Raw genomic sequence first — 20,042 nt, forward strand, 5'->3', positions numbered from 1 at the left:
CTTATATCAAAATAAAATTATTTGATAAACATGAAAATTCGGTAGAACCTTGAATAGGATTCGCTCAAGATTTCCTCACTACTCGAGAATCATTTAATATATATGGAAAATAATTCAACACAATGATCTTATTAAAAGTATTAATATCTTACTGTAGAAGGATGAACATTTATGGTCAATATTTTGAGATATTTTTTTGAGTTAACTGGAGGATATTTTGACGGTAAAAATGAATAAGAGAATAATAGATTAGTATCACCGTGTATGGCGGCTATACACTGAAACCACGTGTATAGAGATTTCACACCTCTATCACGCCAAATTTTTGCCGCCCGCTGCGTGGACGCCAGGTGGTGTCCTTGAATTGTAGCTCTTAAGTGCCCATAGATTTCAAAATCCATCCAATGGCTAATAAACTACGTGCCGGCTTTACAAAGGTGGGTTCGTACACTGACTTCTGCTGTATTGTCCTCTGCCATCAGCACATGGACATCGGCGTCAACATTGATCCAACGGTCCGGATCAAACTACCAGTCGGTTTATTTGACCGAGACCCGACGGTCAACGTCAAACGAGTTTCCTAGTCTCGTCTCATCACATGCGCCGACTTCTCCACGAGACTTCTTCCATGTATCAGCCTCACAGGCTTCGTCCCGTTTTCCACACTTGCTAAAGAGGTGAATGGTATTTTAGTAATTTAACTTATATTTCCGCCTTATTTTTGATGAGATCGGAGAGAACTCATGCAGCGGATCGGTGAGAACTTATAACTCAATCGTTTCCCTAATCGTTTGACACGCAAATTATAAAAAAGTGGGATCAAATTAGCGTGTTACGTGTCACATAGTGGTGCAATCACTAAGGTTTTATTTGCAAGCAGCCTCATAGCGGATCTCTTCCGTACCGTCATTCACTCCTCCCTCCTTAAAAGCCCTCCCCTCTCTCTCTCTCTCTCTCTAAAACATTCATATAATAATAATAATTTTCTTTTTAATGACCTTTCTTTCCTTTTTCTTTGTTTTCTTCTTTATTTTCTTTATGTTTATTTTTAATTTTTCTACTTTTCGCTCTCTTTCTTTATCTTTATCTCTTATCTCCTTCTAATCGTTCCCAAGAATTCCCGACTTCTGAGGGCACGAAGGACGGAAGGAGAGAAACCATCGCTATATAAACCGAGGTAAAAACTCCCTCTCGCTTTCTGTCTTTAGAAATGATTATTTTTAATTTTTTATATATTATTATTACAAAATATATAAATGTGTGTGTATATATGTACAAGAGTTTGGCCTTTTGCCTTCACTTATATGTACCATTTTTTTTTCGTGAAGTTTTCGTTAAAAGCTATGCTCGAGTTCGGCTCTTTCTCGTCTGAAAAGTTACAGCCATCGATTTCACTCTTGGCGTAACGATGGAAGATTGATACCCATTCACGTAGGTATTCTCTCTCTCCTCCATCTCTTTTCTTGTTCTTTTAGCAATCGAATATCTTGTCATCTATATGCTGTTAGTTCTCTGTAAGTGCTGCTGTCACAGTTTACTTTGTGGTTATGTGTTAGATTTAGTAGATCTTAACAAGGATCTTTAGTGTTGTTTGTATCAAATGTAGATTCTATGTTGTTTCATGTGTTCTTGTGGATTGAATTTTTTCCTTGATGCTGTGGTTCTTTTGGGTGAATCGATTGCTGGTTTTTGGATTTCTTGTCTCGCGTTATTGGTGCGTTGTTCTTGATGGTTGCAGTTTGGTCGATATATATATCTTTGCTCGTAGTATAGGTATTCTGGTGATCATCAAGGATTGTTTGCGATGATATGAATTTATGAGAATTCTGGTGCCCTTGCTTGCGTTGTTTCATTTTGCTGATTGAGAGGCCCTCAACTTATGATCATTTTATCATCGAAGGGAACTAGTTTCTTGTTAATATAAGGGATATCTAATGGGAATGGACGGGTTTTGTCCGGGTTCTTTGTGATTAGTAGCCTCTCTCTTTGGTTAATGTTAATCTCCATCAGCAGCTGCTTTTTGTTTGAATATGGATCTAACCTGATTGCCTTTTCTTTTCCAAGTTTGGTAATACTTGGATTTTCATTCAGCTTGGCGATCACTTGCATGAAGTCTGTTAGACTTTGATCTTCATAAGACTATTGCCAGCGACTACTTTCCCTATGATATATAGGGTTTATAATATAGATGAAATACCTGGTTTTGGTTTCATGAAAATTCTAATTCTCTTATTATGTCATTTCTGTTTTTCTAATTTTCAGATCCTGAATTCATAAGTTCATTTTTTCATTGATCTGAGTTAATTTCATGTTTATAACAAGTACATTTTCTGGATCCTTGTGATCTGTAGCCTTTTTCAATTTTTTGGATTAATGATGATTTATAACATTTTTTAAAAACATTTGAATAGCAGATCTTATTATGTTGTTTTAACTTACCTTATTTTGGAAATTTAATTTACTATTTTTTTTTTTGACCTCTAAGGTCTCATGCACGAACATTCTTTAACCTTGGGAGATAATCATTAGCAACAATTTTAATCTCAAAATATTTGAGTAGCTTTCATTCATGTGTTTACTATAAGCAACAAGTCAAATGGTCCCAGTCCTATCTGAGATACCTGACTGTTCATACTTCATAAAATATCATCTTTAGAGTGTGATCTTTATATTCCTATTTTCATATTGCCACCACTACTTTCAATGCTTACTATCACGCCTCTAGTGGATGTTAAACGTTCTGTCATGAGGGATTATGATCTACTCAGCAGTTGATGGTTATCCTTGAATCTGATCAAATGTATGGAACATTATTTTCTGGACTATCTATTGTGAAAAAGGAACACACTTGATATCTTAAAAGCCTATTAGTTCTGTGAGAATCATTCCTTATCATTTGAAATGTCAATGAGGTTTTAATCTGTAAGCACTTAGTAGCTTAACCATCTTCAGGGAACTCCTATATAACTGTTTGTAGCACCAAAATCTTGACCGTGGATCATCGATATATTAGCTTTAACCTCAATTTTCAATGTTTTATGTTGCATAGGATCTAATTGCAGATCTACCATAGTGCATAAATATTGTTTTTCATCAATAGTTTAGCATAAATTTTTGTGATTATGGAATCACAAAACAGAGTTCCAACTCATAGGCAAGTGGGCTTATTCCTCTATAAAGTTGCTACATTGTACTTGAGGCTCTCAGATAGAAGAAGCTATTTTTTTTCATCATGGCAGAGGTGATATGTTGAGATATCTTGAGCTTATGATACTTGAAGATGAAACATCTTTGTTAATAGCAAGAAAGTCAGAAAATATACTTTGGAAGCTAATGGTTATGTTAGTAGTGCACTAATGGAGGTGCTAGGCTGGAGTTGTCTCTAAGGTACACTACAGCAGCAATGGGAAGTCTAGTCAGATGAGTTGAGGCTATTAAAGTTGAGTATAACTCCTACAATACTGTTATATAGAAAAAATCCTTGTTAACGCGAACAAGTTTGTTGCTAGTTAGAGTTCTAGACTGCAACTTAGCCAAAAGGTTGGGGGTAGAGATTGCCTTCTTTTCTGACACATGAATAACTTTTTCTGTAGAAGGACGCAGTCAGTCTTCTTTACTTAATTCGATGCCTATCTAGGCTATGGTGCACATTTTGGTTGCAAGTATAGGCGTTGCAGGGCATTTACAGTGCTGCAGTTTCATGTGCTACTACCAGCTAGCTGTATGTAATTCTTTATTTGGCTTTGACATTTTCAACTTCTTTGTGTGCAAATACGTATGTACATTTTCCCTTATTAACTACTTGAGTTTGTTTAGTTTTGGTCAAGATGAAACTGACAGAAATATGGACAAGTTCTGCATTTTTCTAGTCAATATGCAACTGCCAATTCATTTTAGTTACCGTGGTAGTGACACAAATACTGGTCTATCAGAGTCACCTCCATTGGTTGGAACTTGGAAGGTTCAATGTTAGTAACATGGATATCTATAAGTCTTATGATTTAATTCTATTTCTTGTAGGAACAAATCTAAGTTTGATAACAGCTTACGAGAAGACGAGTTATGTTGATTGTTGACTCCTTTAGATGGAATACATGACAAGAGATTGCTTAGGCGAAGGATATGAATGTAGTAAGAAATAATGAAGCGTGTGATCAAGAAAGTTAAATCCAAATCAGGTGAAAATAAAGATGTCTTAAATTTCAATAGTTCTGGTGATACTTGGAAGGATGAAGTTATGATAATGGGAATCTTTGTTGGAGTGGTCTATGCTCAATCTCCTTTGATACAGATATGATAGGATCTCATTTTGAATTGTGGTTTTCTTCCAAATCAGTTATGTGGTATGACAAGACCGGGATTCAAGTATCAGTGTATACTGGCTGTACTGGATTGTATTGGTAAAGCATCTGTATCAGTACCATAGTGATATATGTTACTTCACTTCTCTTTTGCTGTGCCGGCACGAAGACACATACCATATGTCAGTATGGTACCATGCTGCACTGAACCATACGATACTAACAAGGGAAGTATACAGGTAGTTCTACCAATATTCAGCCCTTGATGTGAGATATTTGAAGGAAACAAAATTATTTGTTCTGGGTCAATTCTAGTGGGGGTTTGTGGTGTAATAGACAAATAACACTTGAAGCATATTAACTGCTTGCTAGTTTGGTGTCTCGGTAGGTTTGGCGATTGGTTAGATGTTGGAGTTAGGGTATTTAGAGGGGTACGCATGAAGGATGTCTAGTTTAAGGAATGTTTTAGGTATAGGGTGTAACATGGTTTTATATCTAATTCTAGTTTTGGGAATGTATTGTTTGGTTTATTCCCTTTAGATTGTTTGTGTTGCTAATCCTCTCCTTGAGATATACTTGAAAGGTTTCATTGGCCCATAAAATGCCCATTAGGATCATAAACTATTAAGAGTTTGCACGCGACTTGGTACCTATGGGTCTTCTAAGATTGTAATCATCTTTTTCATTGTTCTTTTGCTAGTGCTTTAAAAGATGGCCATAGTATGGGGCGGTTAAGGGGCCGCATACCGGACATGCGGTATGTGGGCTGCATTTGTGGGTGCATATAGGGTTAGAAGTTTTAAATTATATAAAATAAATAAACTATACCAAATATAATAATCAGTTTGAACATGTTCCATCTGCATAGGCCCATATAGGAGTGTGCCATATACTTGGCCTCAAATACTAAGTGGGAAACATCAGCTGTCATACTATGCTAATTGAGCCACATATGTGGCTGCATAGTGCTAAATGGACTGTTTTTTCAGCCTATATATGGTATGACCGCACATAGTAACTGCATATAGACAATGCGGTATGGTTAAGGCACCGCATATGCATATGCGGCCTCATGCACCACATTTTAAGACACTATCTTTTACTTGGATGCTTAAAGGCACATTAATTTAGTTTTTTAGGATCTATTTTGTGGATGATTTTATCAGTGACTTGTTTTCATCAACATACTTAACTGTTATTGTGCTTTGATGACAATGCATGCCTGCATCTTCCTCTTGAGTCATACTCATACAACAAATGAGCGAGCAAGAGAGAGGGATGCAAAACTGTGCCATGGAAACATGTGGGAATATCCTACTTTCTTCCTTAAGATATCGAAACGGAACACGGAATTCTGAAATTCTGTGTTCTAGAGGAGTGAAAGAGGTAACGGAGTTACCACTTTCACGTAGGAGTGTTATAAGGGACGAGGGATAAGAAACCCGAAGGGTTTCTTTTCCCGAAGCCGAAGATTAGAAACCCGAAGGGTTTCCGAGTTGATTTCCAAGCTCTCTTGCAGGACAACATATACACTTTAAAGAATTCTTGGTTTTTAGTTGTTGGCCAAAACATATATTTTCTGTTGTAGGAAGAATTAAGTCTCACATATTCTATAATACCTATACCCCAAGTAATGCATATACACTCCCAAGTAATGCATTATGCAACTATATGAATAAATCTAGTTGTTCTATGTTTATGTGAATGTTTGGCTTTGTCCATCCTGCATTGTAATTTGTTCCTATTACCTGTTCATCAACATTTTCCTTACATAATGCCTTAGAATTGGTAAATCTAATTTCATAATTTGAGCCTATTTTTTCCGGTGGTTGACTTCCATCCTGTCAAAATTGTCTGCTTTTTTATCTTGTTTATGGTCAATATCAACTGTCTTTGGGTTAACGCAGTCAATCTTATGACTGATTATAAAACCCTACTCCTATCTCTTTTCAACAAAACCATCTCTTTAAATATGACATTTACCCTTTGTTGCTTGAGGTAATGTAGGCTATATAGCATGCGAAAACATGAAATGTGAAACAAAGCCTTCACAAAACTTTTCAATGGTTTTACATAATATTCTTTAGGAGCATGTTTAGCATGCATGTGGCCTTCACCTTTTGTGCTGCCTTAAGACTTGGTTGCACCCCATGTTCATCAGTAAGGCTGCTGTCATAATACTTGGTAGCTTGTTGTGCACTACTTTATTTAAGAATGCTGCTTTGCTTATTGGCTGTTCAGGTACACTGCTTTTTTCATCATTTATCTGTAAGATAGAGAGTATTTGTTTCTTCCAAGTGCAAATTAATTGGGTAATATGCTTAGAGTTTGTAACTTCAAAGAGATTGTTGATCTAGTACATACCTTTAAACTTTCGTCTTCCTCTGCTGACTATCTTTTGTTGGGTTGCTTTTGTATCTTATATAGTCACATCCAGATAGTAAAGCTGTCAATCTGTTTGTGCTATCATTTGAGAATTCCTAAGATCATTAAGGTGAACTGAATATTGAAGGCCTTTGGCCATTTTCCTATAGGCACATCTCTATATCTTGATGTTGAATGCCCTGGCCTTCTGTTTTTATGAACTGCGATCTGATTAAATTCTAAATGGACCCAGATACCGAAGTATATCATATATTTATGCATGAAAATAGACCGGATTTATATTAAATATTATTCCTCCTAAATGGAATATTTGGCAAAAATCTACTCATTGAAGAAGTTGAATGACTCCAGCAGCTTAATTTTGTCAGTTAAAGTTTCAATGCATCCTATGAGCTTGTATTGTTAGTTTATCATAGTAGTTTAATGACCATTATTTTGGTTGATTTGGTGGCATTACCATTTGATTTTGAATCAGCCCTTCCAAATTTTATTGCATGGTATTCAGACTGTATTTTTTTTGGTGATCATGGTTTTTGGAGAAAAATAGTTGGTTTAACTTTATAGTTGATGTGTCATTGTAAAACAGCTTCCAAATTTGCCAAAGTGTGCGGAGACCTTATGCTTCCTGACTGACATTTTGGATGATGGACTCTGTTAAACTTATTCACAATGAAGAGTTACTAATTTGCAATAAAGAGTGTACTGCAGAGATATGCAATGATCAAATAACTTCTACAGGAGATCCACTAGTTCTTCCTCGTTTAGGAGATCAATATCAGGTTCGAATTCCATCCCTGATCACAGAATTTGAACATGATCAGCTGCAAGATAGGCCAATAAAAGGTGATGACATACTTGGTGTAGACTATTCCAGTCAAAACAGTTTACCCATCCCAATTATGTGGGTTAATTATGGAGGTGGTAATATCAAACATGAGCAGCAAGATTATCCTGGCACCACAAGTTGTAGTAAAAGAGCTGGGCCAGGGGACTTGATATGTAAAGTTGATAGTGGAATTAATCCCAAATGCAGCGTAACAAGTGGATTTCCACCTTACTGTTCAAACAGTTGCAGTACATTTTCTCAAGGTGCAAAACCTGAACATCCAAATAACTCCTTAGAACATGGTAAAGAACTTTTTAGATCCACAAGCCAGGAAGACATGAACCCATATAATCAGATGTATTTTGGTTTACGGTGGACTGGTGAAGGTTGCAATCCAGTGCCTGATTTACCATTTATCTCTTGGACTGATGCTGAAGTGCAGAGTTTTCTCCTTGGTCTCTACATTTTCGGGAAAAATCTTGTTCAGGTGACAAAATTTATGGAGAGCAGAAGTATGGGCGAGATATTATCATTCTATTATGGGAAATTTTATAGGTCTGACGCATACCGCAGATGGTCAGAGTGCCGAAAGATGAGAAGCAGGCGATATATATACGGGCAGCGAATTTTTACAGGCTGGAGACAGCAAGAACTATTATCACGTTTGGTGCCAGTCATATCTGTGGAAGTTCAACATAATTTGCTGGAGGTATTTAATTACTTAACATGCATTGCTGTTTGTTAGACTACTACTTGTGACATCTTTCAGATAATTTTGACAATTGTTAAAAATTTGAGCCTAGTTTATTCCTTTGTTAGCAATAAAAAGGCTTGATATTTGACATTCAGTTTTGCTTGAAATTCAGTTTACTTTGTTGATTATACACACATAACTGAAAAGTAACAGTGTCTAGGTGGGTGTGGTGAAACAACTAAATGCCTTACAGTAGTTTCAAGTGAAGTAAATGAGTAAGAGATGGAAGGGACATTTATACTGTTTCATATTAGTTTATAGAAGGTGGGAAAACAGATCAATCCTTGGAAAACAAATGATTAGACTCAACAATAAATGGGACCTTTGCAACTAAATACTTCTAGGCTGGCTATGGTATGTTTTTTCATAGTTCAGAGGGGCATCAACTTTGAGTCATATGCAGTCCAATCTATGGTTTCAGTCATAACTTTCAGATTCGTAGTTGTTTTACCATGGGTAAGATTTTGTAATTTTGAAGATATTCAGGAGATGGAAGTATTGAAGTTAAACATATAGTCTGATATAGACTTCCACAAACCCAAAAAATAATTCATCAAGTATTCACGTAAAAAAATATCTGTAAAAATAGCCAATACTTGGTAAAAATATTGCTTTTCTTCCTGTTCTGAAAATAAGTGGAGCATCTTTCCAATAATTTGGAGAATTTTGTCACTAAGATTGGCAGAATATATGCATATTTTTGGATGGTACCTGATGGGGGGATATGGTGAATTTGATTGCTGCCAAAATAAAACTCATCTGGGTCTCAAGCCTTTAATTAAGGGAATAATGTTCAACATAACCAGCTACCTTGTTTCACATTCTAACATGTAAACCAGATGAAATGTTGTAGACCTCATCTAGAATACTTGGTTGACTAGTAGGTTAGGTCTGAAATTTAATGCAGATCTGAGTTTCTTTTATAAATCTGAATTTCATTTCATTTTTATGCAAGATGTCAAATTAAACTTTGTTTAATTTGCACGCCAATATTCCATACAAACTACAAAGTGTATGCTCATATGTTGAAGCATGTAACTAGGAGCTTGCTTACTTTGGTTCAATATATTTGGTTTCTATTACTTTGTAAAGTTAAAGTGTACAACAAAAAATATCTGTGTTGCCAAATTTTGGCACTTTATCTGACAACTGATAATAGCATAGAAAGAGGGAAGAAATGCCTCTTTTTTTTTATTTTTCAACATGACTATTTCCATTGTTTCTTTATTTATCACTAGGTATATGATAGATAAAAGAAAAGAACAGAAGAATGTTTAAAATAAATGGGGCACCATCTTTACTTCAAAAATAAAAAGAAAACAGAAAAGAGAATAGAAAAGAATTATCTTTCACCCTTTCCTGTATATAGTAGCAAAAAGACAAAATAAATGCACTTCTCTTTCCTGCTCTTCCTACTCCATGGTCAATGATATGGGCTCTACATATTTTATCATGGTTGCTTGAAGCATTGGCAGGAAGAAGTTTCCTGAAGTGACTAATTGGTTCAAACGTTCCTGGGCCTTGTTTACTTTCTTTATTCCCCAATGCACTAACAGCTATATATTACATGTTTTGCTTCAATTAAAAATTTCACCATTACTGCATAAATCCCTTTGATATTAGCTACCTGGAATGCGTCAATTCAGAATAATTGGTATCATGTTTATTCTATTATCAAGAAATTTTCATTTCAGACCTGTGTGCGTGTTTGGAAGCCTGCCTACCTCTTCCATGAGTCTCAAAGTATATATTACTAAAACAAATAATTACAAACACTGATTGCATACAAGTTTCATAAAGATACAGGGTTGGGGACACTGATTGCTTTATTACAAGTTTCATAAAGATACAGGGTGGGGGCCTTTTTTCCATTAAAAATCATTTTGTAGGTTTTATGGCCTTGTAATAGTTGGTTTTTCCAATATGTGATTCATCAAAGCAAAAAAATAAAGAAGACAGCATCGACATGAAAGTTATTGTAAAATTTGTTAATCCTTGTTAAGCTCGATATACATTGTACACTCTTTCCGTATAATCTTAAGCTCTTAGGGGGCGTTTGGTAACCCTAACAGGATCACCACGGTGATCTAAGATCCTCGGTGATCCGAATGCTGGGGTGATTTGATCCTCGGTAATCTAAGATCAATGTGTTTGGTAGGCCATGGTTCAGTGATTAAAAATCCCCGGATATCCATGAGTAACTTATTTGGTATGGTATGGGGATCCAAGATCACTGACTATATAATACCACAAATACCCTTGATATATCTTAGATGGATTTTTTTATGTATTTTTAATTCTCATGAATTAAAAATGTAAGTCAATATACTAATTCCTATAATAACTCCATAATTTTGTCACATATTCTACTTTTAATAGTCCTTATCATATATTTATTAATCATATAAAATATATTATAATAAAATATTAATATATTTATCAATATATTAATTATTAATATATTCTATAAAAATATATTTATTACTCCTATAAATTATTAATCTTATAAAAATATGTTATTTTTCATTATAGAATTAATATTTTTATTTATACTTATAACAGATTTTTTTAATAGTAATAATTATTTTGATTAGAAAAGTAAGGTAAATAGAAGTAATATAGTAATATATTAAATATTTTCATTATATAAATATAAAAAATAATAATATATTTCTACTAGAATTTAAAATTATCCTTCAATAATAATGGGATAATAATATGATTAGTAATATATTATAATATAATATATATCATTAATATAATATATAATATCAACATAATATATATATATTGACATAATATATTGATGGTATAGTGATATATCAATTTTTCTGCTAACTTGAGGGGTATTTTTGTCTTTAACTTTCAACCCAGGATCACTGCCTTGGGGTGATGTTGGATTTCCGACCTCAAGGACGGGTATCCTGTCACCGAGTTGGAGGGTGATTTGAGGAGTGGAGGTTATTTAAGATCACCGCCACGTAGGATCACCGTGATGCAACCAAACACGGTGATCTCATCACCTCCACCCACATCACCCTTGACGATCACCCCATACCAAATGCCCCCTTAGGGTCAATTGGAAAGTCAACATTGTATCAGATTTCAGCTTTGCTGGAGGTCACAACTTCCAATCCCCTACATGCTAATTATTTATTTAATTATTCCGATTATAGTCTTGTCTCATTTTAGTCATCGTTGTTCTTCCATGTGCATAATCCAGGATGCATGCGAAAGGAGGTGTTAAGCCTGATATACATTATTGACCCTTTTTCTATTAGCTTAAGCTTTTGGGGTCAATTTGTTAGTCAACAATCCCATTTTAGAAAAACTTCACAAGCAAACAGTCCCTAAGTGCTTCACTGTGAGCTGTGAGATGAAATGAACTTCAAACTTTTATTCTAAAAGAAGTTAAACTTTCTAAAAAAGTAGACAACATACATGCTAGCAGACCAGGATTTTGGATTGAAGCACTTGGTAGTGATAATAATTTTACAGAACAAGCACTTGTGCCTTGTGAAGGACCCAAAGCAAATCTGTCAAAAATAAATTCTTGGGATCAACATGAGTCTCTTTGTTCAATCAAAGATTAATAAGTTATCTCACCAAAACCACTTACAGATGTCATGCTTTACAAAGGAATTTGATTTTCTAGACATGATGAACAAACAATACCTGAATTATTGGGTCAATCCTTTGTCTTGGGAAAAGTTTATCATCAATTATTTATAAAGTAAACCTTGTAATAGACTTTGCTCGGAAAGGCATAACAATGTAGTAAACCTACAAGTTGCAGTCTTTCAGGAAACCTAAAAGATAAGTGTTTGTTTGTATCTGTTACGAAAGGGGATTTCTCATACATATTTAATGACCAAAAAGTTGATGATCCCCATTTGGGACTGGTTTATCTCTTGAGACTATAGGATGTATTTGTAGCTCAGGAGGTTTTAATGAAACACATGAACTGGTTACTGGACACTGGTGTTGGGGAATATCTAGTGAAATGGATGCTAGGAAAGGCATACTGGTTTGGACCTTGTTTTTCCTTTGTTAGTCATGTGATGCTTTCTGTGTGTTTTGCCTGAATGAATGTCCCCTTTCTCATTAGAGTGAGGTGTCTTCAGTATGCCATATCTTATTCTTCCTTCAGAATGTAGTAATTGAGTTTATTTCTGGCTATTTTAACTTGGTGATGTCTTTTGATTTTTAGTATATAATCTTCTCCTCAATTTCCTGTTTTCCTGTATTTTTTTAAGCCTATTATTGAAGCCAATGTTATTGTAATTAAGCACGAAGGAGTAGGGTACACAAAACTTCTCTTTGGCATAGTGCAACAGGACACAAGCTCAAAGTAGCATGTTTTGGTGGAGACTAAGGAATATTAAATTAAAGCCTTAGGAAATATCTTTCTCAAATTCTTACTTATAAGTTGCTTCCAATTATTGAACAGGAGTTTGAACACAAATAACATACTTCTTTTCTTTGGTTCTTTTATCTTAGTACTCATTTAGATGTTTCTCATTCATAGTTAGCTCTATACAACTCTCAGTCAGATTTCCAGCATACACTGCCTGATAAGGATTAAGAGACATGTTTTCTTGTACTGTATCTTGAAGAAATCACTTGCTGATTGCTGTCTCCTCTGGGAGTGTTCAAAACTTCACTTGCTGATTGCTGTCCCCTCTGGGAGTGTTCAAAACTTCGAACGCCATGGGAGAAAATTTATTCCTGTCTATCCTTCTTTCTTTTTCTTTCCCCTATCCTTGTTTTGTTTAGAAAAGGTTGATGAATACTTTAAATGGCTAACAGCCTATGTATCATGTAGTGAATTGGATATCTTTATGCTTGGCTTCAATATGCATTAGAATATCCTATGCAAGATAATGTTTTACAAAAGTTTTTTTTTATAAAAAAAATCTACCCAGTAATCTAATATAATTTTTTTATCATTCACTATGTAAAGGTGTGTCAAGACCCTTTGTTATATTTTATATGCTGAATCTACCTGTGCTTGCACAGCTGCTGGGCACTATCAACAAGGTTTTATCCACTGGACCATACCAGTCCAGGCCAGACATATTGTACCATAGCAGTAGGTTTCTTACTGGTAGCACACCGTACTAAAACATGGTATCGGTGTTGTTCCATAGCACTTTTGCTGTGTGTTGGTAGTTGGTACAGTGGCATACCGCACCATACCAGTAAGGTACTTGTATGGGGCATGGTATCAAGATGCAAAACCTTGCTATACACAACCGAAAAGCTTTTTGAGTTAAGTGGAGGCAGTATGAGCTTTCCTTTTTCAACAGAACTCAATTCTTGCTTCTATTTAGGATGAGTTTCAAGTTTTTATTTGGCGTCTGCTGTGAAAGCTTCTGCACTGCATCTTGTTGTACTTTACCCTTGGTTTTTCATGAAATGAGTAGCATCTTCCTTGCCTTTTCTTGTGACTTCAAACTGCATAACCAACAAAGTAGGATTCCTTCCTGCTAAATGCTCTTCCAGGTAACATGGTAAACCCTTCTCTTCCCTTAAGTTGCTTTAACCAGCACTTCAGTAGTCACAAAGGTTAGCATATAGTTAAAAGCTGCCTTACTTAGACTAGGGCAAGTTGTGCCTGGTTCCAAAAATCCAATATTCAGTGATGAGTTAAGGTTTGCTATTTGTGTGGCTATCCTGAGCTGATGTATATGATTGGATTATTTTCTTTTTTATTATAACAATGTCCCTCCTGTTCAATTACTGTATTTCCTCTGGCAGGTTATCAAGACCTTCAGTGAGGGAAGGGTTTCTTTGGAGGAATTTGTCTTAAATTTAAAGGCCTTGGTTGGTATGGAAGTTCTTGTAGAAGCTATAGGAATTGGTAAGGGAAAGCATGACCTGACTGGATTTGTATCAGATCCAGTTAGAGCAAATCCAGTTAACCCTATCCTACCAATTGGCAAAGCTTTCTCATCTCTTACAAATGAAGACATCATCAAGTTTCTAACAGGAGGTTTCAGGCTAAGCAAAGCAAGGTCCAATGACATTTTCTGGGAAGCTGTTTGGCCCCGTTTACTTGCAAGAGGGTGGCACTCTGAGCAGCCCAGGGGTCATAGTTCTGTTGGTTCCAAAAATGCTTTGGTATTTCTCGTCCCTGGTATCAACATGTTCTCAAGGAGAAAACTTGTGAAGGGAAACCACTATTTTGATTCTGTCACTGATGTCTTGAATAAAGTTGTAGCAGACCCAAGGCTTCTTGAGCTAGAGGCTGAAGGAGCTAAAGGAAGTGACAGCACTGAAGACAAATTTCAATGGGATGTAAACACCAAATTGGACCAAACTTGTATGTTTGATCATCAGCGTCAACGGTATCTGCATCCAAGACTTCCAGGTATTAATTCGGAACTTATGAAATTCACTGTTGTGGATACCAGTCTTATTGAAGGTGAGACACAATCCAAGGTTCGAGAACTGCGGAGCTTACCTGTGGATGCTGTTTGTAGCTATGGTCCTATTAATCAGACAGGAGAAACATATGGTAATAGCTCAGTGGAGCAGCCAGATTCATCTGATACATCATCTAATGATCAAGGGGGTTCCAATCAAGGCATCTCTAATGACAAGAATTCGGGGAATGGAAGGTGCAACTTTGAAAGGGGTATGCTGTCTGACCTATCGGATTGTTTGTTTACTGTCTCGGAGCTAAAAATTTCAGCAGATGGACATGATATCAATGAACAGTACCATGTTCCATTTAGTGATAAGAATCCAGTGAAGGATATAAAGTGTCAGTACAATCGCAGGGTAAAATCTAGCCAAAGAAGCTATATAGCCCCTGCTTCAAAGCGACAGAAGTCAACTTCCTGTGACCATGTAGAAACCGGTTTTGGCCTTGACGGTTTTCTAAAAAGCCATCGGTCAAAGGAGGAGGATCATTGTCAACTGAAATCACATGATGCAGGTGAAAGCAACCATGCTGAGACTGGCATATGTCAGGGGAAGATACCTGCTGGCCCAGAGGATAGCAGTGAGTGCATCTGCGGCAGAAACCGTGCTGGTTCTGGTGCTGTTAGCATGGCAGGCATCTTTCTGGAAGATCCTCAACCACGAACTTTCATCGACCTTAACCTCCCTCATTTCCCTCCATATTTTGAAACTGAGGCCTGCCGAGCAGAGGTTACATGCGGCCAGGGGGATTCAAATCCAAAGGAATCTTCATTGCCGCTAGAAGAAAGGCAGCAGGGTGATGATTCCTCCACACTGGAGATTAACAACAAGTCTAGCAAGCAGGATCCTACCTTGAGCTCCCGAAGGCAGAGCACTAGAAACCGACCACCTACTACAAAAGCACTAGAAGCTCTTGCTTGTGGATTCCTTAGCACAAAGCGCAAGGGGAGGGGTACAAAGGCCTCTGCATCAAGTAATTTGGCATCCAGATTGTCACGCCATGCGCAAAAATCTGTTGGAGCTCCTCGCTCTGCTCCTTATCCCGATACCATTACCCCTAACATTACAGCCTCTAATGATGGTAATGGTCAAGAGTATGACATTCACAAAAGCCACGCAAGCATTTTCAGGAGGACCTTTATTCAGCCTGAGAGGAAAGAGACTCGGGAGTTACTTGGCATACTTTGAGTCCATAAATGTCGTGGTGGAGGTTGAGGGGGTGGCGGGGGGAGGTGTTGTTAGAATGGTCCACCGCTTGCTTGAAAGTCTCAAGGCTCTTGTTATACATCATGGAATGCCTCTTGGACCTGCCGTTCTGATGTTATACGGCAAGTCATTGGTGAGGTTACAAGGATATTCTGTTCATAACTGCAGTTTTGAAGTAATCTGGTGTCTCAGCAGATTCACTGTTCCTAAGGTCTTCAGATCATCATTTGAGTAAGTCTTTCAATTTAAAAAGGACCACTGATTATCAAACAGTTCATCTGTTCACTTGACAGATTCTTCAGCTTCCTGTCAGCTAACTTAAAAGTGAAATTCATCTGTTCATGATCATGAGTCTTGATCAAATAAATTGCAAAGCAATAGTGGCAACCTTTTTGAGGAAACTCATGCACCACTGTGAAAGCAAGCTCCCTGAGAAGGGCTCTGACCACAAATCTGAAGAAACTTATCAACTTGTTGACTTAAATTGATTATATGACTGCAGAAATTTTATGGGAATATGCTCTACTTTATAAGTTAGCAATTGCATTTATATTCAACCATGTACGAATATTTAGTTAACGTAAGGTGGCAACATTCTTATCTGGATGACTCGATTATATTACCAGAGCTGGATCACCTCCTTTCAGCAGGGGGGCTAAATCTTCATATTTGTGTATGTTGAAGCCTCCAAACTTAAAGGGGTTGATTCTCTTTCTTTTACATCTTGCCTTTGATCAGTGCATGGTGGGATTGGTCAAAGGCTCCCTTGTGTGCTATATATCTCAGGTTTATGAATAACTCTTTACTATTCCTGTTTCTCAATTTATAGGATGCTTCTCTTTTCTGACCAAAATGACAAAATCTACATTAAGTAGGTTTATTTTCATGCACTATTATGTTTATTCCGGCAAGCTTGTTGACATCAAGAAACACTAATAGTTTCTGTATGTGGTCTTTAATAAATATTAGGCTACTTGCAACCACTGTCGACTACATTACAGGTCAATTTCATTCTATAGATCAGTTCTTTCTTCCTGATTTGATGTCTATGTTTTCATTTGATGCCATGTTCATGTGATTACAGAACTAAATAAGGACAAACTTAAAACAGCTCATAAGAGTTGTTTGTGGCACTCTCGAGATGTGCCATTAACTTGAAGGAGTTCTAGTACTTTCTGATTCTGTAACAGGTTTTTAGCCAGCAGCTAAACAAAATCATCATGCATGGTGTTGTATATTTAGAAAAGGGAAGAGTTATGAAAATGTAGAACATCGAATGATGTAAGATATAACACATATCAGTACATTTAAAATAATGTTCAAATTATTGGGTTTGAATATATTAATTGATGAATATTTTTTGTTTATTTCATTTTGCAGGATTGCATGATTGTTGAGCCAATAAAAGAAATCTTTAATAGGCGGAAGTCTTGATTCAGATCAAATATAAAACACTTTTTTCTCATCTTCACTGAAAATATTCTCAGTTCATCTTAAAAATAAATGATTTCAGTGAACATCACGTTGATTTGTGCCAATATAAAATTTATCTTCCCGCAGAAATTTTTATGCAGTTTCCAGAATTTCTTTGACGGTAGCTTTTTTCTTGATTGTTAATGCCCCAAGACAGAGACTGTAGTAACTAGGCTTCCCAAAATATTTAGATATTCTTCCTATATTTTCTTTCTTTTCGCAATAACCTCTAGCACAAGAAAATTTGAGATAAGTCTGGTAATATGTTATTAACATATAATTATGATCATTTTGATCTTTTAATTTCACCATATGATAGCTTTGGAATTATGAACAAAAATGAAGATATATAATTTTTAAAATGCTTGCCAATGTTTCCTTTTTTTTTGGGTCACAAAGGCAATGACTTGCCAAGCTGATAAATTTTTTTGACAGTTGTACGAAAAGGTATGTAGGCCTTTATGTAGGTATAAATATAGATGTGTGCACGTGCCTATATAAATATGCAGGTAGAAACATACGTAGCTATATACAAATGTGCGTACATATGTATGTATACATAAATTTATGAATGTATATATATACGTACGTACAAACATATGCATGTATACGCGTTTGTATATATGCATACATATATAGGTTAGAGATCTTCAAATCATATAATTTTTAGTATGTAAGTATTTTAGATGTAGTAGTTATGTCCAATGGCTCGGATTATTGATATCGGACTCTATCGTCCAGCGAAGACCTAACTGAATCTAAGTAGAAATTCGGAATCCTAGTGTGTGTGTGTGTGTGTTTGTGTTCCAAATTGAGTAATCTTGTTGGGTTAAGCCAAAATAGCTCGACGCTTCGATCTAGTTATGCTAACTTATACATGATAGGTTTACACTCATTAAACCTGACATAAGCCAAACCTAATCCATTATTCTAGTTTATCTCCAACCTAGTTCCACGCCATGAGTGAATGGATTCTACCCGACCCAACCTAGCACGACTCAAACGAAGTAATTATTAAGTTGAATTTTTATGTTCAGATTTAGAATTATCAAGTTTGGTCAAATTCAATCGTTTGTTGGTGTGTTGGTCTTGGCTTAAACCTCAACCCAGTCCACTCTGCTGAAACTGAAGCCATCTTTGTGCTTTGATTTAGACACTTAACACAATTATGGGATCTCATAGCAGAGCTTAAGACTGTTAGCCTGTGATTTAACTTGCCCACCAGTTAGGCCACGCTTAAACCAGTCATATTAGACCAAATTAGAAAACATCCTCTGTCTCAAATTAAGGTTATTTAGTGTAAATGGACACCTAACGTGTCCCCTGCGTGGGCCATGATATATAAACTAACAATTTATCACACTTATAACGTGGTTAGGTATGCTATTACTTAATCAGAACTTGCTTACCCTGAGACCTGAGTCCAGTTAAATTAACCCATAGGTGATATCGGAAATCGAGGGGGTTGACAAAAGATCATGTAGCAGAGATCTTGGGATCCACAAAGTTTAGGGGAAATTTTGAGTGGTCTACTTGTTGGAGTACAGCAAAAAAAATGTTGATTTGTAGACTCTAACCATGTTATTTCCTAGGGCGAGACTTTCTTTATATTAGCCATCATTCTTCCTGGTTTTAATTTTCTTCCCTGGTTCATAGGATCCATAGAACCCTGGTCTACTCAGCTACATGGGGGGTGACTTTAGGTCAACTTTCCCTTGCCAATTTGTATAAACCGGACAATTTTGGGCAGCTGTGATTTCGATCATCTTCGATGAAGGTCGGTTTGGATTAATACTTAACCTACCTAAGTTATAAACATGGTTAGAGGCTCCAGAGGCAACCAACCCTGCCTTCTATTTCTTTAGTACAATATTGGAGTCAATGAATCATATAATAAACATTATAATTGTTATAATGTTTATTGATTCATTAACCCAAGGCAACCCATCCTGTATTATATTGCATCAAAAACTGAGTTAGGGAGGGGTATGAGGTGCAGTTTTGGTTAGCGCAATCTAATCCAAACTATCCTGAGCTGATCTGCTGGTCTGATGGGCTTAATTACCTACCTCGATCTAGAAGATTATATCTGTCGAATCCAAATATGTTAATTATTGACATCAAAATCTGTTAATTCAGAGATTTGACAGATTGCAAGCCACATAGTCTACCAAATCCCCACCCAATTATTTATGTAGATCTTAAGAGTTTGAGAGTGGATATGAAATTAATAGTTATATCGTCGCGCATAAATTTGAAGTTTGTTAGTCAATTCGTTTATTAAAAAGATAAAGGCTTCAGCTAAATGAATCTTAGTTTGTTGTTGATTAAAACCCGAATTGAGTTTATTCATTGTCCCCTGAATCAAATCAGTGTATCAACTAGGAAAGTCTTGTAGATTGTTTCTCTAGTGTTGGTTTACACAAAAGTTCTATTTGTGGGGGACTTATTGCCAACATCAACATCATTGTTCGAATCCAAACCTTCCCTCCAAACACTAGGGCCCTTAGGGAAACCCTCAGGCCTCAAATTTTCTTCACAATTGCGTTAAGTATACCAAACTTCACCTCCAAAGAAACCCTATTTGAAGATGTAGGTTTCATGGGTCCGACATCAAGATGACAAATTCCTCTCGGCAACACCTAGATCCAAACAATTTGATGTCATT

At 36.2% G+C, this 20,042-nt stretch overlaps 1 protein-coding gene across 5 annotated transcripts; it reads left to right on the top strand.

Moving 5' to 3' along the window:
- Positions 1 to 1,009: 1,009 nt before the first annotated feature.
- On the top strand, positions 1,010 to 18,045 carry LOC103724027 (uncharacterized). Of its 5 annotated transcripts, XR_016399548.1 has the most exons (5): positions 1,012 to 1,177; positions 1,329 to 1,435; positions 7,273 to 8,221; positions 14,027 to 16,132; positions 17,282 to 18,045. XR_016399548.1 is itself a non-coding variant. In XM_017846860.5 (4 exons), exons 3-4 carry the CDS (start codon positions 7,328 to 7,330, stop codon positions 15,881 to 15,883), a joined length of 2,751 nt encoding a protein of 916 aa, XP_017702349.3. In that variant the 5' UTR covers positions 1,010 to 1,177; positions 1,329 to 1,435; positions 7,273 to 7,327; the 3' UTR covers positions 15,884 to 16,569. The 5 variants fall into 5 exon arrangements, 4 of the variants coding, with proteins under 4 accessions (XP_017702349.3, XP_017702350.3, XP_088573002.2 ...); XM_017846860.5 differs by lacking the exon at positions 17,282 to 18,045 and having other exon boundaries at positions 1,010 to 1,177; positions 14,027 to 16,569; XM_017846861.5 differs by lacking the exon at positions 17,282 to 18,045 and having other exon boundaries at positions 1,010 to 1,177; positions 1,329 to 1,431; positions 14,027 to 16,569.
- The last annotated feature ends 1,997 nt before the right edge of the window (positions 18,046 to 20,042 follow it).

This window comes from Phoenix dactylifera, chromosome 2, assembly GCF_051530095.1.
Source record: "Phoenix dactylifera cultivar Ajwa chromosome 2, Ajwa_hap1_PhDact_Kaust_v1.1, whole genome shotgun sequence".
In the NCBI taxonomy this organism is placed as follows: Eukaryota; Viridiplantae; Streptophyta; class Magnoliopsida; order Arecales; family Arecaceae; genus Phoenix; species Phoenix dactylifera.